Below are 25,559 nucleotides of genomic sequence, written 5' to 3' on the forward strand. Positions count from 1 at the left end.
TTTTCTAATGGTTAAATATATTAATAGAACATACTGTATGTGATATATGTGCATGGAAAGAAACACACCCTACATAAAAATCAAACTGGAAAATTTGATTCTCTAAATCTGCTGGTGAACTAATGACTTCCATACCATAAGCATACACACTGAAACCACATACATATTATATACACATAAACACCATGATGTAAATCTTTATCCTGTTTATTCATTTCCATGTGGCCCTTGCTGTATATCTATCTCTTTGTCTCTCTAGCACCCCTAATTAATAAGTCATCTATTTCTCAATATCCTCTTTGTTACCTCCAGTTTGTCTGTAGGAAAGAGAAGAAAAGGAGCTATTTTATTCCAAAAGCCATCAGTGAGACATTATATACATTCTGTGTAGAAAACTTACAATGAATTAGCTAATTAGCTCATCTGCTGAATTGTTATAAGGAAAAAATCAGCAATGTGAAAGTAAAGCCTCTTTTTATATTTAATGGAAAACTAAATAAAGGGTAATACTTTTATACCCATTTTTGTATTTTCTCAGACCACACATCAGTCTAGACTACAGTATAACTTTTTTTAGTTTTTACTCTCATTTAAGCATGACTGGGAGAGTACTGACCTTAGATATGAAAAAAGAATAATGTAGAGAGAATACCTATCCTCTAGAGGTTACTGTTTATCCAATTAAATCAGCCACTGGGTAGGAAGGCAGAAAAGTGCCCCAACAGCTTTTGTTGAAAACTTGTTAAGATAATCCTTTCCAAACGTAGCAGTCATCTTCCCTGAGAGAGTAAAACAAAATGGCTGTCTGAATTACAGTACTTTTTCTTAGAAAATCACAACGTATTTATTTAGAAATACTTGATGGAATTACAAATTGTACAGGTTTCATTAATGGGGCAAGCTCTGAGAGATAAAAGTCAATTGCAGATGTGGCTAGGAATCATCGCTTGGGCACTTACATTAAAAATTAAAGATATGTCATTTCTCTTTTAATGGATCCCTGACCCATTTCTTGATTGAATGTTTTGAAAAATAGTTTCAGTCTTATCTACACATCGCAGATATCATCAGACTTTTCCTTAAACCAGAAGAATCTACTGACCTATTTTTAAATATCTAACCACTGCTATTGTAAAACAGTTTAGGCAATCAAACTGGCAAACATGATCAAGACTACCATCTGACCTACTTTTTTTCACTTGAAAAAACAAGTAGGGACCAGGGACAACAGAATTACAAATATGAGAAAAGATTAAAGATCTTGTATGAATCTTGAGCTACTTTTTCTTCTCGGTTTTCAAACTGCTCCTCTTAAACTACAGACTTCACTACAGAATTAACTCCAGGCTTCACAGGAAACTTCTGGGACATTATCCAAATGTGCAGAACTCAAGTCCTGGGGGCAATAGTCCAGCAGGTCTTTTATAGCTTCAACACCTAAATAAGTAGGAAAAGGTGGTGCATTGAAAGTTAAACCAATAATTAAGTCAATTAGATAGAAAATGTAAGTTTATTTCACACCTATTTTTCTTGTTTTAAGCCAAGCACACTGTAAGAGAGATTAGGTAGAAATACAACTACAGACACTACAGACAACTTGGATAGGAATTTTGTACTGCAGTCCAAACTACACCAAGAAGGCCAACTACATTTTCTACTCAAATTTAAGTTTAAAAAAATATCTTGCTGAATAGAAGATAGCCATCTTACCTGATCTATTCCATTCTTGAATAAGTCAACCTGCGTGCCTCTCTAAAACTCTCGTGGTTTGAAAGAAATTTAATTACATGTACATCTAGTTCCAGTTTTTAGTATATGAACAATTATTCATGTTAGACTGCTTGATAAAACCTTCATTGCCTGTTTATTATGAGGATATTTAAGCGTTCCAAAGCCAAGAGGATTGTTCAGCTATTTCTAGAACTCAGTAGGTCATCCGGAAATTGTTAAACCACAACAAAGTTCGAAGTATCAGATCAGACATCGTTATTTGTTTATTTTTTCTCAGGGTCCAAAGGGCTACCCTGGACCAAAAGGAGATGAAGGAGAGCCAGGAGTCCCCGGTGAAGATGTGAGTCATGAATTAAATTGTTCTTTAGTTTATTTTGCTTTAAATGACTCATCGTTGGGTTCTAAATACACTTATTCATAAAATGAAATTTTCCCACAAAGTTTAAATATTAGAAGTAAGCAAAATCTATTTTTGTTCACTGTTTTATGCACTGTATAAGGTAAGTGTCCATTAGAAATGCCATACTCTTAGCTCATGGAGTTGTGTATGTTGTGTTTCCATGGGAATAAGAGAAACTGGATCACTGAAAGGAAGAGGAGGGCCTTCTCTCTTACACAAGGAATTTTGAGAATGTCCTTTTTCCTCCTTTTTACATAGCCTGCTCAAAAGTTTAATTAGATAGGGTAGTTCAGACATCTTTCTATGCTACCATTTTCAGCTAATATTGTTTCTCACTGTTTGTGCTATATCTTATGCAATAATATCTTAATTTAGAGTAATGATCTTGAACATTTCTGGTGAAAGAGGTTTTTTTTATCCTTAGTTAAAAATATTGACTTATACACTATAAAAACAAACCGAAAAAAGACCTCAATAGGAAAAAGCTTTTCTGAGGCACTTTGATCTGAATCTGAAAAAGAAGGCCGAAATTTAGTTTTTTTTAAATACTAAAAATTAATGCTAGACTTGGATTGCAACACAGCTTAGTATTTACTGTTCGTAATGCTTTGTGTTCAAGTTAACAGTTATTAGTATAATGAAGATATAAGGTGTGAACTACTTTTTTGATTGATTTCATGATAGAAAATGTAAGTTTATTTTACACATATGATTGTAGTTTTTAGCCAAGGACACTCTCATTGTCTTTATTGTATTGTTTTAAAACAGTTTTACTGAATAATGTTACAGTACATACAACTAATTTCAGCAAAATGAAACTTTATATAAGCAATTGAAACTAGGGCACCATGAGGTATTCTTTTTAAATAGGTTGTGTACTGGATTTAAAACCTTATAACTTATTCTCAATAAACATTGATTTACTCCATTGAAGTGTGATCAGCTTTACTTCAGCTCGTTCAGTTTTCAATTAATAATGTTTAAACCAAGATTATAATTTATTTCAGTCAGTTGATTTGCTGTGAAATGCATTCAGCATTCAGCAGACAGATGAAAAGTTCACTCTTGCTATTTTTTTATAATTCCAAAAGGCTTGTTTTGCGCCAATAGGCCCTGAAGCCTTTAATTGTTACCATACGTTTAATACCCATCAGTTTCTGATTTAGACAATGCTGCAGGGTTTTAAATGAAGAATATTCTGTGAAACAAATACAGTACCATATGTGAAAGAAAATCCCAGGTTTTACATTTGTTTTTAGAGTTTTCCTGTCTTTCCCTATTTTATATACATGTTAGTGAAACACACAATATGGAGTCATAGTCTTAAATATAAGCAGCCACAAGATGAAAATAAGATGCATGCAACATTCTAATCAAGGGCAATTTAAAAATATCTTCAGTGAAGCAGTAGACTGCGATTTGTGCCTTATTCATTCGATTCCATGTCATTCCCTGCAGCCTTGATATCTCATATGGCTTTGGAAAGCATTACAAATTTATTAGTGAGTGAAGGAGGTCTGTATAGTAATATAGCTATATTAGTAAATATAAACAAATCAATCACATTGTAGGTTTAGATTTTGAAAGTTCAACTTATCCCTTTTTTACCACCAAAACCTTTGATAATTAATGCTATCCAAGAGTTTACTGATTAGAGCTTGTGGCTGGTAAGTTTATGGGCCTGAATCATGGGTAGAGCACTGCTATTGTACCCTTGAGGAAGATTTCACTCAAAATGTTCCTGTAAAATAACCTGATGAATAAATGGGTACAGTCAAGACCATCATTATAAATCAGAATTTTTTTCTTTGTTAGTCTGATTAAATAGTTTAAATAAAAAAGTAATTTTTAATATTACATTTTCAAACTGAAGGAATGATAGATACAAAATTAGAATCTTTTGTCAACATGATGTTATTTCTCATTTAGATTCCTCCTCAGTTTAATGCCTTGGCTGAGGAGAGGTCTAGATGGCATCAACTACTTATTCCCTGTGGCCTAGCATCAGTGTACAGATGAGCACCCCCAGTATGATATGAGACAGAAAGTAAAGGGCAACCTAAATGTAATTAGAAAATGTATGGATTGTTTTTAAAGAGTGGAAGTGAAGAGGAAGTGGCAGTGAAGATTTTAGTGAAGTTTAGAAATTGAGCAGTGCAGACATAATCGAGTTGAATACTGATGTGCCTGATGATTAATAAAAGTTGAGAGTGAAGAGTTGATGAAACGATGTAGTGACTTATGTGAGTAGAACCAAGTAAAGAACAGTGTAGAAGGAGAAGTATTGTGCTGTCTTCCCAGAGAGGGGAATATTGTAGAAGTCAAGATAGGCCACTTAAAACATAAAAAAACAATGTGACACCCCGGTAGTTTCAGAATTGTGATGACGTGTAGGATATCAGGACAAGGATGATTTTTTATTACATTCGAGGCAGCAGCTTCAGCATGCATAGGTGGCAAAGTTCATACTGAAAGGGCAAGAAAAGAAACACTACCTTTCAGCTGTGGAGCCTTCTTCAGGTGTGATCACTTACATGATTTTTGATCATTTATAATTCTAATTTATACTACCAACACTCTAACAGTCTAACAGACATGAAATAATTGCTGACAGTTAAATTATATACTTTACAGTACAACCAACTTCCTGCTAGACTTCCCTCTGCAATCATTGTTGTTGAATCTTACTGATAAATGGCGATATTCATTATTTAAATATGATTGTTATGTACCTGTCATTTGGTGTGTGCTGCACAGCTGTTACCAGTTTTTTACCAGTGTATTTCATGGTCCAGTGACCATGAAATACAGACAGAACATTTTTTAACATGCAAAACATCCCCTTAGTTTTAATTCTGATGTGTGACAAAAGATGTGTAATGGTACATGATTTCATTAAATAATGTTACTGTATTTTCGTTGCCTCTCAATATATTTTGTCCAATATGTACTGCATGTTCCATTATATATATAAACAGTGTGTATAGTTATAAAGTTTCAAAGACAACTAGTATCATCAATCACACATCATGTCAATTGTACTTGTGTATGAAAATTTGGTCCTGGAAGATCTGGCTCAGTCAGAATTTTACCTATGTTCAGGAATTTAGTTCTGATTGGTGGACCATTTAGCAAACCAGAAAACAAGTTTACAATTTTAGAAAACTAAAGACTTTTTGGATAAAGAAATAAAATAGGATTTGATTAGCTTTGCAAACTTTCCTATTATTTGAATCACAGTATGGATCTGTGTGAGAAACATCTAGCTTAAGTAGTCTAATTATAAAAAAACATGAACACTTTCTTTTGTCCTATTCCTTTGGGGCAGTTTCTAGATGTTAGCTAACATACTGAAGAAATGCTTCATATGGTTTATATCCAGACACTGCTTTGATCTTTGTTTGGCAATGGCCGCAGTCATTTAACAGATGTTATGAAAGATTGTACACCCCCAGATTTTCAGTCTGAAGTCAACCATGGAGTCTCAGAAAGAGGCAAGATTGGAGCTTAAAGAGATACTTTAGATAAAAAAGGCATAACACAGTTTCACACATTGGCTTGTAAATATCATAACTATAATATAAAGCTAAAGTATAATTTGCTTCTCTGATTTAAGACCTCAATAGAAACAGAGAACTTGAAAAATGCACCAAGTTGAGAGAAAATCAGCAGCTGCTTAGTATGAGATAGAACTTGCTGAATTTTAACAAGAAATGAGAAATATGGAAATTGTGTGCTATTCATTTTTTGTGCCTTTAAAGTTTGCATATACAGTGCCTTTCACAAAAAATTTGAGACCCCTGGTTTATAAAGGTTTTCACAATTTATTCCTATAAAGCTTGCAGTCATGACACTCTGAAGTAGCAATTCATATTTGTTCTATAAACAACCATGCAAAACAAGTAACAAAAAGATGTCAATAGATAATTAATGTGAAAGAAAATTGAAAACTCACAATTGTTATCTATGTGCAATTATAGTAGTTTTCATGATTTCAGAATAAAAATACTTGTATCTGTGACAGTCCATGCTTTCAAAGTAAGTCAAGGATAAAGTTATTGAAAAGCATAGATCAGGATAAGAAGAAACAGATACCTGCTTATATCAAGATGGCTGCTAAACTGCTTATTTCTGTCAGTATATGATCTGTAAAACTCCATTCAATTTTGATTACACTTCATTAGAAACATGGATATTTACTGCCAGTTTTTGAAATGAGGGGTCACACACACTCTCAGCAGTGGTATATTACTTTTCCACTCACATGTACTGTATGCCAAGGGTGGCCAGTAACCTGAAAATAAATTCAAATGGTTGTTCATTAGTGCTTGCCAGGGTTTAAGCAAAGTTATGGAACAGTGGAGCCTTTTCAGAGAAACAGTTTCAAAAGTACTAATGTCTTGCCTTTGGGAAGGAATGGTACAATAAATTTCAAAATCTAAAACCTAGCAATCAAAATAAATAGATGTCAAAATGTTAAAGCCTTCATCTTCTCTCTATTTTGTAGATGGTACATCAAGACAAAGTCAACAAGGTGTTCTTTTTAATCACAGCTTAGTCGGTGTCTTATTCATTTTTGTAGGAGAAAAAAAATCAGAGGCTGCTGCAATGAAGGGTAAAAGTTTTGGCTGCCTTTCGTCTTACTAAATATCTTCAAAACCATAAAAAAAACTTATTTTATAAACATAATACTTTTTTACCCTTGAATAGAATCATTTTATTACAAAATGAATGCATTTCCCTTAACCCCAATTCAATTGTTTGGTCAAACTCTGACACTGATGAAACTGCTTATCTATGCGCAGAAATCCCCCCAAAAGAATCCCCAAAACACAGACACAGACTGCTAACATTTAACTTAATGTTAGAACTAGACCAGACGGTTTGGCTGCTGTTTTGCTGGAACCATGCAGAACTTGCGTGTACCTAACGAAAATGTTAGGTCAGCTAGCAGTAGTTGCAGGACCAGCTACTCTAGCTTGGATTGGAATTCTGTGGTGGGCAGCAAAAGGCTCTGGGAAAACAGAAGAGCAGGCTGGTACTATAATTCAAAGCTATAATGCTGACAAGAGCTTTTGCTTGCAAAATACAGCGTCATGAAGAGCTCTATACATGACCAATTGGATGCCAGTTGAAAGGAAAGATAAACTGTGATGGCAGCCCTTCACTGCAGCTGCCTAGGCACAGATGAGGACAGCATGGGGGTCAACAATTAAGCCTCCATATAAAACATATGTAAGCTAGGGGTATAGGTGAGGTGGGTTCTACTTTCGACCCAGAAACGGGCAAACAAGGGGAGGGAGGAGAACCAAGCTGGTTAGATCTTTACACAAGATGCAAGAAGTAACTGTAATCTACAGTATTTTGAGTTTGTGATATTCTGATTTATAAGGTTGTTTGCATAAATACCTGTTAAACAGCCATTATTGCACTATGAACTGATGTACATTGCTGTTACACAATATTCTAGCATATATGTAATTGTGCAGAAACAAACAGCTAAGGTTACGTAAATTCATGAATGTAATAGATATTATTTAAATAAAATTTGTTATTTAATTTAAATATACAATTTAGTATTTAAAAAAATCACAAATAGTGGTCATTGAAACATCAGTGGTTTGAAAGAAAAATTCTGATATGTCCCCAGTACAAATGGAGATGCAGTATTTTGAAATTACTGTATACTGGGCAGCTGTTAGTCAATTGTGGAGCATCTGTGGTGCATGCATTTGGTTTTTGGTAGCAGCCTTGAGGTTAAGAGATAGTGAATGTAAAGTGAATTCAAGTAAACACTGTGTGCTGAAACTTATTCAAATAAAAAGTCTCACCAAACTGTAAAGGGTTTTGGTGATCTCTAAACTTTTTTTGCACTTTGCAAAGTTCTCCTGAAAAAATATGTCCTTGTCACTAACTGCTATGAAAAATCAAATGAAATGTACTGCAATCGATTAGTGACTGCCCATCTCATTGAAGCATTTCGCACTGTTGTGTGAAACTATTGTACTTCACCATTTGTATTGGAGCTGCACCTTATCTGATATTACACTCAGAAAAATCTGAGTGTAATAAAAATCATAAGAACATTTTTTAATTCAAATTCATTAGATATCTACAATGCATTACATAGGATGAACTTGGTTTAAACAGCCAGCAGAATGTCCTGGTTAAGGACACAGCACATGCACTCATACCAAGGAGCAAATACGTTGAAGGGAGAACAGGCAGAAAATATAAACTCTGCAGAGACAGTCACATGTGAGCTAATTCATGAAGCAGTTTTAACTAGTTCAAGGTTTTCCCCAGATTAAATTAACCTGATAAATTTACTTTAGGATAACTCCACTTTCACAAAGGCAAACCCTGTTTTAAATTATCCAGTTAAAGCTATTCCTGCTAAAACAATGTGAATAACTGTGCATTTGCACTGTACTTAGTACACAAGCTTTGAATCCTTCATCCACACCAGCAAAACCACAGCAAAGGAAAATGCATCTTAATCCAGTGACCATGAAATACAGCTCATTATGAAAAACCTGCCCACACTCAAGATCCAGTGTTTTTCTCATATCTGTGCTCAGGTTTGTAATGCTAAGTAGAGTAATGGGGTTTCAGGCAACTGCATTCCCAGTATCAAATTTTCCCTTTAGATATAAATTACTTGACGAAAACTAAGTACAAACTCTTTTCATCTCTATTTTGGTTTCCTTCTATCATTTAGATTGTATAATTAGCATTAAGACAAAATCTAAATTATATTAATATGTCTGTAAACCTAAAAAAAAACGATCACATTCACAACAGACTATAATATAAAGTAATTTTTTATACAGTTGGCTAACTGAGTAATCTTGGTTTCTGAAATATCCCCAGAGTGTTATACTTTATGTATTATATACTAAAGACACTAGACATGCTCCTTTATACTGATTAATTTGCACAAAGGGGAGTATGAACATATTTTTTGAAAATGCAACTTTACATTTACTTTACAGCGATATTATTGCATACTATATATTTCAACATATATTAGTATATCCTATATATAGAATATTAGGACAATATTATTTACTCAATAATTATTGCATTTACTTTAAATCTAATCTTTTTTTTTCTCTGGTGCTAATAGGCTTCCATTGAGTCCTGCAGATCCAACCCTTATTTTGAGTACTAGCTCTGAGATGGGAGGGCAAAAACAAAAGACAAATATTTACAATACCTTTGGATTTTGTGAATGACATTTACATGTATTAATTACATTTCTAAAATAATTAAATTATATGTTTTTTAAGGGTTTATTAAAAATGGAAAAGTACCAAGAAAAGCATGTACTGTACTTGAATTCTTAATGTGGCACCAAATGAGTCAAATAATTGCATACCAAAAGCTACATTTCACGAAGGCCCACACAGGTTGAAAAATTCTGTGAAAATGAAAGATAGCCATAGTGTACATTAACTAGAGTATTACCACTGTTTATGTACAGTGCTTTCATATACATGCAATGTTTTACACCATTGTTTTGCAAGCCATTATTAAAATAAAATTAACTGTTTCAGTGGTGCTTACCTCATAGGATAACGGCAATTTGCAATATTAGCAATTTCAGATGTTTAGTATAGTTACTCCATGAATTTTTTTTTCTGAGAATTTCTATAAAACCAGGCAAATTAAGAAATTGATCACCAATGCAGTCTCTGTTCATGGCATGTAATGCCTTTTTAGAAAAAAACAAATACTGTACAGTATTGTACAGTACACAAAAATAATGTACTATACTCTTCATTTTAAAACAGTAGCTAGTCTTTTTTATGTTTATATGACATATAAAATATGTTTTCCAGACTTATGATTATTAGACTAAACAAAGTTGCTATTTCAGTAACAGCTAATGCAACACTATTGCCACCCATTGATCTGTTTTGATCAGTGAAAGGCTGATTGTAGCACATTGGGCAAAACAGTGGTTTGTCACAGTTTGCTTAACATGAGATTTCATACACATTCTAGATGTGTTCATCTGTCTTTTTTTTCCTCTGTAGAGTTAAGCAAGCCAATTAAACACTATCTTATAATTGGGAATCTAACATTAATAGTTCTTCATTTATTTTGGAAGGCCCACACATAAAGTGATATATTACAGATTATATCAGTCACCTGACTGATTGTTGTGCTGACTGAATTATGCAAAAACATTTAAACTGTATCCTACCATTATTTGGTATTTAATATTGGGAACTCGATCTAAAAGTACAGTGGTCTAAAAGCTGATATAATCTTTTTCATTTTATATTTCAGAATAATATCCCTGGACCTCCAGGTGCAAATGGACCAAAGGGCCACAGAGGACCCGAGGGGAATCCTGTAAGTAATCTGAGTATATCTGATATTCAGAGTTTCAGTTGTCCTTTTCACATGAACTGCTATTAGCAGCACACATAACTTAAAAAGAAACCAAGAAATGGAAGCAGGGATTCTGGAAATAAATGCACAATTGCCTCACATTTTTTACACATCTAGAGACTTGAGTTTAAATAGCTCGTGGCACTTTCCTAGAGGTTTCAGTCTTTCTGATGTCCTTTACATTGGCTCAATAAATACCCACTAAAAGAGTTCCTATTAATGTAATGTCTGGAGAACGATGTTACTCTTGTAGCTTCAAGTATCATGATACAATCCTCATGTCCTCCTCATGTCCTCAAGGGCATAGTCCATAGTAACATCCTGAAAGTGAGTGTGGTAAATATATAGGTCTTAAACTATTATGCTGAACAATGAAAAGAAAAATTATAATTTACATTTTTAGAAAAAGTGATGTATAAGACAGCATTTTAATAAACCCTTCTTCTTGCTCTTTAAGAATAAACTTGATGTGTTAAGCATTTTGACCACTCTGGGTATTAGAATAAGAATTGATTGAATTTTAAAAGATGAAATTGTGTAAAACCTATGGTCATGTATTGCCAAGTTCTATTTTTAAAATAAAAATTATATGCAGACATCCCTCGTTTTATACCCGTGATTCATATCTAAAAAACCTCTTTGTGATCTGAAAATTCCTAAATTGAAAATGAAACTACCATTACTTTACCCGTAAAAGCCTCTGACTGGATCCCAAGCTCCCTACAAAATGTTGCACAATAATTAGATAGATACTTTTATTGATCTTTTAAGGGAAATTGCAGTTCAACAGCAGCTTAACACATACAACCTAGCAACAGTGTAACGCATGATACAATAATAATAAGACAATACATACAATACAATCACTACAGTGAGGAGTGCACTAAGAAGAGTTACTCACAGTCCAGAACACACAAAGAACAAACAAGAACAGAACAGTACACAAAAGTTGTATTGCACAATATAAATATAAATGTATTGCACAAGTCCCTGGCATATATTGCACAAAAACAGTTGTAAATGGGAAAAAGCAAAAGAACAGATGTAGCAGTTTACTGTTCAGTCCAGAAACAGGTCACTGTCAATGTTGCCTCTGCCCAGACGCAAAGTGGATGTGTTGTACACTCTTATTGCAGAAGGCAAGAATGACCTCCTGTAGCGCTCCCTGTCGCACCGTGGATGGATCAGCCTATTGCTGAACGTGCTCTTCATTTCTACAAGCATGTCATAAGGGGGATGGGAGACATTGTCCATGATGGCCTCTAGTTTGGACACCATTCTCCTCTCAGCCACTACCTCCAGGGGGTCCAGGCCAGACCCAATGACAGAGCTTGCTCTTCTGATGAGCTTGTTCAGGCTGTTAGAATCCACTGCTCTAATCCCAGATCCCCAGCATACCACTGCGTAGAAAATGGCGCTCGCCACAACAGACTGATAGAACATATGTAGCATCTTACTACATACATTGAAGGACCTGAGACTTCTCAAGAAGTAAAGTCGGCTCTGACCCTTCTTGTAGATGGCCTCGATGTTCTTAGACCATTCCAGTCTATCGTCAAAGTGCACTCCCAGGTACTTGTATGAGTCTACTATCTCCACGCCACTCCCATGGATGTAGACAGGAGTAGGTTTGACCCTTTTCCTCCTGAAATCTATCACCAGTTCCTTCGTCTTTGCTACATTCAATTGCAGGTGGTTCTCCCCACACCACTCCACAAAGCTGCTGACCAGTCCTCTGTACTCTTCCTCCCGCCCACCCTTGATACACAATTGCAGAGTCATCTGAGAACATCTGCAGGTGGCACGACTTTGAGTTGTATTTAAAGTAAAAAGTTTAGAGGGTGAAGAGGAACGGAGAAAGAACTGTTCCCTGATGAGCCCTGTGTTACTACCTGTTCAGACACACAGTTCTGAAGTTTCACAGACTGTGGTCTGCCTGTCAGATAGTCAGTGATCCATGAGATTGTGAAAGCACCGACTTGCATCTCCTCCAGTTTCTTCCTTAGAAATAAAGGCTGGATAGTATTGAAGGCACTGGAGAAGTCGAAAAACATAATCCTTACAGTGTTGCCAGCCTTGTCCAGGTGTGAGTAGGCCCTTTGCAGCATGTAGATGATTGCATCCTCCACACCAACACTTGGCTGGTAGGGTGTCCAGTGATTAACTGACCAGGGGTCTCAGGTGGGACAAGACCAGCCTCTCCAGTGTCTTCATGACGTGAGAAGCCAACGCAACTGGTCTGTAGTCATTGAGGACAGAGGGGCGCCCTTTCTTTGGTACCAGGACCAGGCATGATGTCTTCCAGAGCACAGGGACTCTCTCCAAGCACAACTCAGGTTTAACAGTCGCTGGAGCACTCCGCTCAGCTGATCAGCACAAGCCCACAGAACTCTGGGACAGACATTATCTGGTCCTGTGGCCTTACCCTGGTGACGGTCAGCCTGGCCTGGGAGATGGTGCTCATAGCGCTGTCAGTGCTGCAGGTGTTAATGGCGGAGGTGTTGGAGAGTGGCAGCTGTGGGGGATGGGAGGGTTAGCTGTTGGGGGTTGTAGCTGTAGGCAGCCATGATTGTGGGGGGATGGAGGAAGTGTTGGGCAGTCGCAGCTGTGAAAGCTTAGGGAGCGTGTGGCTATGGGGGGATGGGTGCTGAGCCACAGAGGGCCCTGAATCAAACCTGTTAAAAAACTGCTTCAACTCGTTGGCCATCTCCAGGTTCCCCTCTGTTGCACCCCCAGCCTGTTTGAAGCCAGTGATCTCTCTCATGCCGCTCCAAAAACCCCTCACCCTATTCCTTTGCAGCTTGTCCTCTGCCTTCCTCCTATAGGCGTCCTTGCTCTCTCTTAACTTCTGCTTTAGTTCCCTCTGTCACGCTTGACCCCTTCCTTGTCCCCCCTCCTAAAGTCTCTCTTCTTGTCATTCAGAAGAGCCTTCAGGTCGCTGGTGATCCAGGGTTTGTTATTGGGAAAGCAGTGTACGTCTTTGGTGGAGATGGTGTTGTCAACGTAGAAGTTAATGTAGTCAGTGACACAGTCCACCATGCTGTCTTTGTCATCACCATGTGGTTCGCACAGCACATCCCAGTCAGTAGCCTCCAAAGCACCACGTAGATCCTCCATAGCCTCCTGAGACCATCTCCTCACAGTCCTCATTGTCGCAGGTTGGTGCTGGTCAATAGGCTTGTATAGTGGTGTAAGCAGGACAAGGTTGTGATCTGATCTGCCAAAGTGGGGGATGGGCTGTGGAATTATATGTATCCTTAGCATTGGCATATAATAAGTCCAGTGTTTTGTTTTCTCTGGTTGGGCACTTAACAAACTGGTGGAAAGTAGGCAAAGTGGTGGAAATAGAGATGTGATTAAAGTCCCCTGAAATAGCCATAAAAGCTCTAGGGTGCTTTGTTTGTTGCCTGGCTGTGACTGTGTATTACGTCACATGCTGCCTCTGCGTTTGCCGTGGGCGGAATGTAAACAACAACAAAGATTGCGCATGTAAACTCCCGCGGCAGATAGTATGAACGCAGTCCAATGGCAACCAGTTCAGTGTCCGGGTTACAGAAGCACTCCTTAACATGAATATGTCCAGGATTACACCATCTGTTGTTGACAAGCACCGCTAGCCCCCCTCCTTTCCTCTTACAGCTCTCTGTGTTTCTGTCTGCCCGCACCGTCTGAAAGCCGCCGATGGTAACATTCGAGTCCGGAAAGAGTTCCTGCAGCCACGTCTCGGAGAAACACATGATACTGCATTACTCTGTACTCCCTCTGACTCCTCACCAATGCTTCCAGCTCATCCATCTTGTTCGCTAAGGACCTCACATTTCCCATAATGATCGAAGGAAAATAGGGTTTAAATCTCCTTCTCTTCACCTTTCGCGTCGCACCAGCCCTACAGCCTCGGCTTTTCCTCCTCAGCTCCTCCGGAACTAATGGCTTCTCTCCAGTGAGTAGAGCCAGACGCACTAGTGCGATCAGCTGGTCCCGTGTGTAGAACAATGCCTCTGTAGCTATCAGCATTGCAACCTGATAGAAACAGAGGTCCGAGTAGCAGAAGAAACAAGAAAAAGTATCTCAGCTCCCTAGAAGAGCTGTAGTGAAAAATGTATGAGAATTTCTGTAATTAAGATTGTTTTTAACAACTGAATCACAGAATTAAGGAATACAAAATATCTTTTATCTGAGAGGAGTTCAGTATACACCAGTTCCCTAATGGTTTGCTCAGTTCTGTCTTGTTCCATGCTAAAGTAATTTAAATGTTTTTTAGGGACCACCTGGCCCTCCTGGCCCTCCGGGTGCTGATGTAAGTATAACTAATAATTTTCACTTCATGTGCAAATCCTACGCTTTTACAAAATAAAAGATTGATAGATCTGCACAACATTACTGAAATTAGAACAAAAAGAGTGGAAACAAGAAACAATAACATGCACTGCGTAATAGGGAGATTTTTGACCGTTTTACAAAATCAGGCTTCATTAATGGCATTCACTGTATGCATTACTGTAAAATTAATTAGAATATAGTATACTCCTCCCAGTCTAACTAGTGAAGTCATTCAACACAGCTCCATCTTATGTACTTGTATAGTGAGGTGCTGGTGCAAACTGCCTGCTATGCAGCAGGCAGGTAGGATCTCAAAATGGTGGATGAAGTGAGTCCTGGGATTTTTAAGTTACAGAACATGTGGAATCCTGAGATACAACACACAATGAGAAAGAAAGGCAATAATTTTGATTCGGCAAAATGCATAAGATGACTTTTTTTTTCCTAAACATATCTGAGTAAAATATGACCAGATTCATGTATATATATATTCATATATTTACTTTTATGAATATTGCCAAAAGTGAAAAGGATAAAGTACAGTATAGGACCACCTACATTGAAGTGTCTCCGAATACCATACTGAAGCATTAATTCAGAATTCCTGCTGCAGAATCTTCCAACTGCTGCTTAATGTTTCAGCAAGTCTTAACTTACCTCCTGAGGTCTTCATGGGAATATATACTATACCTACGGAATCCAGGTTATGAATTCACAAAAACAAGATCAACTTCGATATTCTTCCATCATATCCTTTTGGATGACATATACATCTAGTCTAAATATGTGGTAATGCCAATAAATGTTTTTAAGAGTTAAAATAATTACAGAATAACAAATGTTCTTAATAAATAATTGGCATTTTTTGTTTTTCTTACTTAATAATTTTCTTTTATAGGAATGTGAAGTTTTGGATATCATCATGAAGATGTGCTGTGAGTCTTATTTTGTTTACCTCCTTATTTTGGGCTCTAATTTTTTGCACTGTTTTCTTGCAAAAAAACTACTAGCCTTACACTATATGTGAGAAAGCCATTATGTTTTCTTTTAATATAGAACGTATGAGTATTCCTCTAAATTCTCTTGCAATGACTGAAGACATTAAAAGTTGGACTGAACTAGTAAAGGCGCACAATAAAAATTATGTCACTATTTTTAAGAATCACATGCTAATGAGAAAGCACTCAAAAATGTCCATCCATTTATTTTGTAACCACTCCACCCACATCAGGGTCGTGGGAGAGCCTAGAGTCAATCCCAGAAAGCAAAGGGCACAAGGCAGGACACCCGGAAACATAAAACACCATGATATCATTATCCTTTAGTTTAGTTATTAACAGTTTAATCTGGTACAAAATCTGAAAAAAACATGGTCCTGTTTTACTTCATCTTGCATTTGATTAGCATTCCTTAATGCAAAAACTGTGAAATGTGTTATTAATCTACGTTTTCCTAAGGTGAGTGATAGACATCACAGCAGGTATCAATCAGAGATTGTGAAAAATGTGTTAAAATTACAGACCATCAAAAATATATATATCTAACACAACAGTACATGAGATGTGATTGCTAAAATCAGTCACCAAATTAACAAAATTAGAATTATCAATTTTATTCTATTGCACAGCACATCATGTACATCATTATATAAGCATTTACATAAATACGTTAATTATATTAACCTTTCATTTTCTAATTCATCATTTTCAGATAAAATACAGCATAAATATGATATTATATACTGTAATTAAAGGTATTAAATTCTCTGTGATACCTCAAATAAATTTTTGACATTTGTGTTACAAAAATGTAAAACATTTTCACTGTATCTTGTTTCCTTTTTCACAGCTTGTTGTGGTGAGTAACATTTTTTCATTTAAGTCTTAAAATTAGCACACTCTGAATTTCTTAATAAAATTACATGTTACAAGAGTAATATGTATTCATGAGTTCTGTAGTATATGAAAGAGGTGACAGTAATATCCAGGTTACATAGGTATTGAAAGAGTTTGGTAAGATTGGTTAAGATGGGGAACCATATTCCCCAGAAAGCAGTGGGGAATCTGGTTCAGAAAAGAAATTACATTTTGTCTGTGCCTACCATACAGTATTTATTTCACTTTGCAATCAAGATAAATCAACAAATAGTGATCAAAACTTTAGTTTCCAAACTGGGTTAGTGTGACAATTTTCAGTGTTTGTATTTATATACATTCTTAAGTCGTGCTTTGTATTGGAAATCTTTAAAAAATTGCCAGTCATTTTACATCTTTTAAAAGAAATCAATTACATTTATTGTTTCAGATATAATGATTGGTTAAATGTACTGAAGTCATAAACAAATTGAGGGAAAAAAAGAAACCATTTCTGATTTATGTTAATATGTGAAAGTGTAATATGAAACCTATGCACTGTCAAAGAAAACTGAGATGGAGAACAATGGTCAACATATACAGTATAAAAACAAATTCAGATGTTAACCACAAATTACCACATGCCTCAGAAACTCTTTTTATTTCTCCTTCCTAGAATGCAAATGTGGACCCATTGACCTTGTCTTTGTAGTAGACAGCTCAGAGAGCATTGGCCATCAAAACTTTGAGCTTTCTAAAGAGTTCATTGTCAAGGTCATTGACAGACTAAGCAAGGATGAGCGAGTCAAGGTGAAATGTTTAATTTTTATCAATCTGTGTTGCTTGTCTTAATTTAAGTGTTTAATACATGGGTGAGTATATACAGTCTTATTTTAATTTGTTGAATAACCTTCAGTAAAAACTATTTTAAAATATAAAGCACCGTTTAGTCCAGATGCATATGTTTATTCATGTTAAGGAGGAATTTTCTCACCTGGTTAGAATCCACTTAAGCTTGGATTTATGGTAACCTCTGACTAGGTTAATTGTATGTGGAAGTACATGCAGATGTTTTGAGCTAGAATCTCGGCCAGATAGGCTATCTTGTCTATACAATACGTAAGAGTGACTTTTGGAAACAAGGAACAAACACTACTGGGACAATATAATGCCCCAGCACATAAACCTCTTTCCTAACTTGATTTATAATAATCTTCCAGTTTGATGGGCAGGAGTCCCGTGTTGGCGTTGTTCAATACAGCCATGAATATACGCAGGAACTTATAACATTGGGAGATGCTAACATTACATCCATCAGAGAACTAAAAGCGTAAGTAAATGTATTGTTGTCTTTTGTATTGTGTGAGAAATTGGATATCCAGTCTGATTTACAGTACAAGTGAAATGATGCAATATTAATGGCTTTTAAAAAAAAAACATGAAACACTCCTAATTCCCCCTTCACAGAGTGCAAATTTTGAATGAAATTTTGAAACAACTGTCTCATTATTTGTGTTGGTGAGGGAGGGTTCAGTACTGTCATTACGTATTTAATACGATTGTGTTCCTCTTCAATAAAATGTTTTGTGTGGTGTAATACAAATAACTACTATCTGTGTAGATGTCATTAGTTGCATTAACATGCATAAAGGTAGCTAAGTGTATACAATATTCACGTAATGACCAAGCATTTTTATCCATTGTAAAATGCACACTGTAGGAGACAAAGGAAAAGCAGAGTAGCATGCTAAAGCATACACAATAAAAGGTTTTATAGGAGGATAAACTACTGTGTACACATTAGACAAAGTCTGTCTCCTTTTTTAAATTAAAAAAACTTCTGATTAACTTATGATTGATGCACTCTTAAAATCGACTTAATCATGAGGCACTGTTTAATTCAACTTTGAATGTACAGTATACTAATTGTTATAATTTTGTTGAGTGGGTATGAGATGTACTGTATATGCACATATTGTAGATAGCATAATATTTAATAAAATATAATAATATAATAATAAGTTATGTTTACAAGGGATTTGTACACATGTAAAAGTCAATTTCTTGTTTCTGTGGCCAAGTATGCAAACTGTTGTGCTTTATACTGTAGGCTTGATTTAGTGTTCTCACTGTCTCATTCCACAGTAGTTGTGAAATGTGATTGTTTCCTACTAGTTGAGACATTTGATGGATAAAGTCTCAGTATACAAAGGAAAAAGCAGTGGTTAATTCCACAAGATAAAACACAAAAAGAAAAATAAGGTAGTGATTTTGTGTTCTCTCCTGAAGAAGGCTCAGCTGCAATGTGGTGTTCTTTCATAGTTTGTTCCAAATGATTCTTTGTAATAATTACAGCCAAGACCATTTTTAGTCAATGTTGCCATCAAGGTGGCATTTGTTTAAGTAATGCAATCAAGAAGTACAGCAGGTAGTGTTCTAGCGTTACCAAAACACTTTGTATCACAACTGGGTTCTCATCAGCTGAAATGGTGACAAACCCTGGCACTAAATATTTAACACTAAAAAACATGGCTGTGTTTTCAGAGCTGTGAAGAATATGAAGTGGATAGCTGGCGGCACTTACACTGGATCAGCACTTCAGTTCTCACTGGACAACCTCATTGTTCAGTTACAGAAGGATAACCGGGTGGTCCTGGTGTTGACCGATGGACGCTCTGACACTAGCCGAGACCCCACAAAGCTCTCAGTGTTGTGTGACCATAATGTCCAGGTACAAAAAAAGACTGTAATCCAAGCACCTTATTACTTAGTAGGAGGTTTATTCCTAAACATGTGCTCAACCACAGTTAGTTCATCACAATATACAGTAACAAAAGGAAACAAGTCTTAATGTTAGAAAATCAAATAGAAACCTTTTTCCTACCTATTGGGACTCCACCTATAATCTGACAGTAATCAGGCGATACATTAAATCTTCATTTTACCGTTTCACTTAAAAAATGAAAAAGTGCTAAATTATACCAGGGTTAGTGCTTTAATGTACATCAAATGTTGTATTTATATCTTATCTTTAAACTACTATATCACTCCTTAATTTAGAAAGGTGGTTAAAACTGTTGGTAAGATTTTACATGTATAAGCCATAGAGACCTCTAACATGGAAAGTGTTGTGAAAATGTCCTGCGACATTTTGTTAGATCTCCACACAGCAAAAGGAATGCTACAGGGTACAGAGCATCATATCTACAGCTGATAGCATTTGTTTTACACAATAAAGTGTGAAGGGAAATTATGGTTAAACTGTTGCTAATATGCAACATATGTCCCTTTATCCTGTTTCATATAGTAGCTAGTAGCTATTGGTTTCAAAGATTTCATCTTCTTAGTTGAAGGAAGTATTGGCTTCAACAACATGGTAGGGTTTATGGTTCAATACCTATAAGTAAAGAAGTGTCTCCTTTCTTTTAGTTTAAAATGTACTTCCATGTAGTTTCCATTTGTGTCTTCTGGTTCATGTTTCACTGTAGCGCCTGGGTTGACATTGTCAGTGAATTTGAGGATTTGGAATACTTGCAGCAGATCCCTTCAGAGTCTCTTCTGTTAGAAATGTTCAGTTCAGCCTATTGGTATAGGATATTACCTAAACCCAGGAATGTATCAAGTTAACCCTTGGGATAGATTCTAACACAACAACACCTTTTCTCTAATGTGGTGAAAAAAAATTACACAGTATTCTAAATGAGGTCTAGTACATTACCAATTTTATTATAAATCATTTGATTTTAGTCCTTTCATCTGTACATTGTAACATTTTACTTTTTACTGCTTCCCCATAGGAAAATGTATACAAAATGAAAACAATGTGTACATATAAACATTGAGGGCTTTTTCATAGCTCGGTGCTCTTCTAGTTATAGCTCTTTTCATAGCTTTTTCAGCTCAGTGTTTACCTCTTAATATTTAGTGATTGTTTTTACTACCAGCATGCAAAAATCTGCACCTATACAGGATCTATATTAAATTCCTTTTTGCCTTATTTAATTGCCAAGTGTTAAATTTTACCTAAATGTTTTTGAATTATTCATTTAAAGGTGGTTGGTGTCGGTGTAGGGGATGTTTTCCGGAAAACACCCAACATAGAACAACTTGGCCAAATGACATGTGCTAGTGCACCAAAACCTGGTATCACTCTGCAAAGAGACAACTACGCGGAGCTTCTGGATGAGTCCTTCCTACTGAACCTAACTTCACACATCTGTCAAGGTAAATCATCTGTGCATTTTCACTTCAAAATATTTTAGTATCAGGACTTTCTTACCCCAGCTGCAGAAGATATTGCCAGATGAACTAGAATAATGCGCAAGTGTGTTCAAGATTTGTCTTCCCTTTCACTTTAACATATGAAATATGCAATTCCACTTGTTCCCACTGGTTCGTGTTTCACTGTTTATTCAGAACAAACGCTGGTTTGACTTTGTTAATGCCGTTCTCTCATATTTTAATCTTACCTTAGCATATCCAAAGACTTATTTATTTCATTTAAGAAAATAATTTAAATGAAAATGAGGAATCATAACACTTCTAGCTGGGAAAACAAATATCAAACATTATTTGATGGCTTTAGTTTTCAGTAACCAGAATGGATGATTTTCAAAAAAAATATTTCGATAAGGTAAGTGGCTTTGGACTTTTCCTCTATGCTGTGTGGATATCATTTTGCAAAGTGCATTCTGACAAGACTGTATATGTTTTCAATTTGGGAGCTTTGGGTGCACTGTAAATGCTCTAGAGTTCCCACATATCTTCAACTGAGCCTGAAAGGTTGTTGTGGTTATTGGGATTGATAAATCTGAGTAAATGAACCTAAAAAACACATGAATAATTTAAGGACAGTTTAAACCTTTGCAAATAAATTAATTGTGATGTACTGATACATTACTTAAATTATCACTAGCAAAACCATGAATGGCCCACCCTGGTTGTAATGATTTCTGTTCTTCATTGTTCTTTTTTTTACAGAAAAGAAATGCCCAGATTACACCTGTCCAAGTAAGAATATTTCCTTTAATACAGAACCTTCTTCAATCTCATGAATATATCTTAAAATTTTCAGTTTCAGGAAAACACAAAAATAAAGTTTTGAAATCTCCAGAAATGAGATAATCAATTCATATTTGAGAGAGACAATATTGGAATTCGAGTTCCTTAGTGACAAAAAATAAAATATGGCAACATTTTATAGAAATTAGTGCAATCTGATTAACAAATACAACTGTGATTTTTTTTGTATATTTTTTAGGGTATCCACTAATGGTTGTTTGAGAATAAATCACTAGTTTTGTTTGCATACATTGTTAACAAAAGTGCACCAATTAATTTGAACCAGTTTATTGGCTTGTTTTATAGACACTTTCATTCATAAAGCATTGTTACCTTCCTTATTCATCAAAGATATTGTGATGCCACAGTCAAATTGTCCCCCTTCCCTTTCATTGCAGTTGCTTTTGACAGTGATGCAGACATCACTATCATGATGGACAGTTCTACCAGCGTTGGAAGCCGCAATTTTCAGACCAAAAAGAAGTTTGTGAAGCGTCTGGCAGAGCGTTTTCTCAATGCTAAGAAGCAGTCAAATGCTGAGGTGCGGGTTTCTATAGGCCAGTACAGTGGCAGGGATCAGCAAAAAATTGAAGTCCCCTTTTCGGAGAACTTCACTGAAATAGCAGCCAGGGTTGATAAAATCCAGTTCCTCAACGAAGCCACAGATGTCTCGGAGGCCCTCAGCTTCTTGATATCAAAGTATTCAGGGAGCAGGTTTGGGGTCAAAAAGAAGATCCTTATTTTCTCGGACGGGCGATCCCAAGGAATCACAGAAAGCATTATAGAGAAGCGAGTGCGAGAAGCTGATGCAATAGGGATCACATTGTATGTTTTAGCAGTTGGCAACCAAGTGAATGAGGCAAACCTGCGCCACTTAGTCAGCCGGGGGAGACCCTACGATGTTGCCTATGCCCAGCGTCACCTCTTCAGGGCTCCTGACTATCCTTCTCTGTTGAGAGGGGTGTTTTATCAAACTGTGTCAAGAAAAATGTCATTGAATTGAGAGGGTTGAAGGCTGGGTAGGCTGGGGGGGAAGTTGACCACGAGCTTTTCTGTGCAAATTATAATTAGATCCTTTAGGGGACTTTTTGTATTTTTCTTTTATTTTAATACAGATCACAGTTTGTGCAAACATTAAAAAGGTATAATTCATGGGTTTTTTATGTCTGTAAGAAAAACAAAATATGGAAATCATTCTAAGTAACCAGTTATTTTTAAGCAGATCAAAGCATCCTTCAAGGGTAGCTTGCTAATGGTACACATAAACTCATATACATTTTATCTGAAGGAGCTGAGAAAAGGGAGTGACAGAATTTAAAGATTTATGTGAGTATTTTGGCAATATGAAAGTAGGAAACTTCTCCTTGAAAGGGAGACTTAACACGTCTGAAACCAGTTTATATAGTATTTGACTAAAAGAGACGTCATAAGGAGTCTGATGATTTTTAATTGTTTTAAACTTGCATTGCTGATCAAAAAGAAATTATTTTCTGTTCAATGCAGAGCTCCATGTGCAGTATGTTAATGAAGGCAGAAATTCAAATGTAGGTTGAAAAAACAAATGGAAAATAATGAGACTTTTTATGCTGTATTTAATTGTTTCAACATTTATTTGTGGTTTTTTTTATTACAAGGATATTTTTCTTCTACTCCAAAAGTTACCTGATTTGTAGTATAATTGTATTCAATAGCTATTTGTTGAAATAACACTACATTACTATTTTGTGTTTCTACATACAGTACATACTATACAGTAAATTTCTTCTGATACATTCTGTGCTGATGGTGAGTAAACAGTGCTGTGACCAGAACTTATGAAATCATTTACAATTATATAGAATCAATAGGATTAATTGTGCCTGGTAGCTTTTCGCTCCCACTCATTTTTTCCATTTCTGCACACTATATGCCTGTATTTACATTTTAGAGACAAAAACATTTTGCATTTTGTTACTAGAATATTTGGTGCTACTTCAGGCTTCCCTGTTTTTTTTAATTTTTATAATAAAAATGGATTTGAATGGTGCTTTAAAAGAAATGCTATATTAACAAAGATTAAGTTTTGAAGTTTAAACACATTTTAAACATTTTTAAGACATCAGAAACAGTGAAAACTTTACAGCTCATTTGTCACTGAAAAGATCTTTCTATGTAAATCCTTTGTTCCTGCAACTAAATAAACAATTAAAGTTCCTTCACCAAATATATATTGTGCAGTGTATTGTAATGTTCTCAGTCACAGATGTTGATTCTAAAGTTCTAAGTAATGTGTTCTAAGGTTCTAAGGGAAAGGTTTTTGTACACTGTGCTATGTACATCCCCAAGCATTTTCTAGCTTTTAAATATTTAATATTTGAAATCTCATAAAAATTACTTCTAGAGTCTGAATCTTAAAAGTATATGTTTTCTTTCATCTTTTATTTTAACTAGAGAAAACACAAAACACAAAGTCACAAATCTGAAGTCACAAATTCAAAAGATGGCACATGCTTTTACTTGGAAGCTGTATTTTCTACAGAAGTTTGTCTTCCATTCATTGGAAAAGAATTAGAGGTTTTGTAGAGATCAGTGATTCCAAAAGTATTATTATTATTACTATTATTATTATTATTATTATTATTATTATTATTATTATTACTACTACTACTATATGGGAGAAAGCTTGTGTGTACCTCCAAATGTAATTAGAATTTGACCTCTTCCCAACATGCTGTTTAAATCAACATTTTGTATTTCAGAGAAATTGTAACATGATATACAGACGAAAAATATTAAAAGGTTATTTTGTGTAACTTGCCTGGTTGAGGGAAAGGCAGCGTGCCCATGATGTTGAGGCTGATGGGACTCCTCTCCCTTTTCCTCAAGAGGAATAAACCAGGAAGGTGCTGTATGGGTGAAAATGGGGGTGGAAAGAGATGTGCAAGAAAGAAGCACAATGCGGATACTCACCGGAAGAGACAGGCGTAGGAGAGCAGAAGAAAATTAGATTAGAAAACCCCCTAGTTAAGTGAATGAAAATGTTTAAAAACATTAAATAAAAGCAGAAAGGAAAGGTGAGATTTATTTTAAGTCAGGTTTGTGGCACGGAGGAATAAAACTTTAGAGTTGAACATGATCTCTACAAACCCCAAAAAAGGGGAGAAAGAATGTTTTCTTTCTGTGAAGGAAACTCTGAAAATAATAAGTTTTGAAAGAACTCTAGAGGGCAAAACCTCAATAAAAGAAATGCCACAAAAAATGAAGACGAAAAGGAAGTTTTAAATGAGGGAATATCCAGCTGATACCTTCTGAAAATGTTGGGGTGGCAACCGTAAATTGCCAGCGGACCCCTGTGGTGCCAAGACTTAGGGATGATGGTCATACATTTAAAGTTATTAGCAATAGTTGTAGAGAGATACATGTGACTATACTTAGAATGCTAATTCCAATGTGAACAAAGAATGGAATGGACAAGGGCGTGAAGAAAAGGTTGTGGGAGGAAAAGGTGTCAGGGATTATGGTGAATTTAAATTTATATTGAATGACCAGTGTCTACATTAAGGGTTGGTGCATTTGTCTTTCCATAGATTGAATTTGCTCCTTTCATAGATACTTGTTATTTACCACACATTTCAGAGGCGACATGGGATATGGGATTGTAAGATTTCTAACGAGGCCACAGACTGAGAGGACTCTCTCTTCTGATTCAGTACGTGAAAGTGGGTAGACTTTCCCATTTAGTGGCAGTGTTCACTGTAGAAGATCAATTGTGCAGTCATAGGGTCGATGGGGAGATAGGGACGTGAACTTTT

At 35.8% G+C, this 25,559-nt stretch overlaps 1 protein-coding gene across 1 annotated transcript in view; it reads left to right on the top strand.

The window, feature by feature from the left end:
- The window catches only part of col6a1 (collagen, type VI, alpha 1), a 64,776-nt gene extending 40,805 nt beyond the window's left edge, over positions 1 to 23,971 (top strand). The window contains exons 25-35 of the mRNA XM_015359273.2: positions 2,009 to 2,071; positions 10,430 to 10,495; positions 14,796 to 14,831; positions 15,753 to 15,789; positions 16,703 to 16,711; positions 17,384 to 17,517; positions 17,928 to 18,037; positions 19,252 to 19,438; positions 20,760 to 20,931; positions 21,688 to 21,717; positions 22,167 to 23,971. Of these exons, the coding sequence (XP_015214759.1) occupies positions 2,009 to 2,071; positions 10,430 to 10,495; positions 14,796 to 14,831; positions 15,753 to 15,789; positions 16,703 to 16,711; positions 17,384 to 17,517; positions 17,928 to 18,037; positions 19,252 to 19,438; positions 20,760 to 20,931; positions 21,688 to 21,717; positions 22,167 to 22,771 (1,449 nt within the window). The 3' untranslated portion in view covers positions 22,772 to 23,971. The remainder of the gene's footprint in view (positions 1 to 2,008; positions 2,072 to 10,429; positions 10,496 to 14,795; positions 14,832 to 15,752; positions 15,790 to 16,702; positions 16,712 to 17,383; positions 17,518 to 17,927; positions 18,038 to 19,251; positions 19,439 to 20,759; positions 20,932 to 21,687; positions 21,718 to 22,166) is intronic.
- Positions 23,972 to 25,559: the final 1,588 nt, after the last annotated feature.

The sequence above is a fragment of the Lepisosteus oculatus genome, chromosome 12 (genome assembly GCF_040954835.1).
Source record: "Lepisosteus oculatus isolate fLepOcu1 chromosome 12, fLepOcu1.hap2, whole genome shotgun sequence".
Taxonomy (NCBI): Eukaryota; Metazoa; Chordata; class Actinopteri; order Semionotiformes; family Lepisosteidae; genus Lepisosteus; species Lepisosteus oculatus.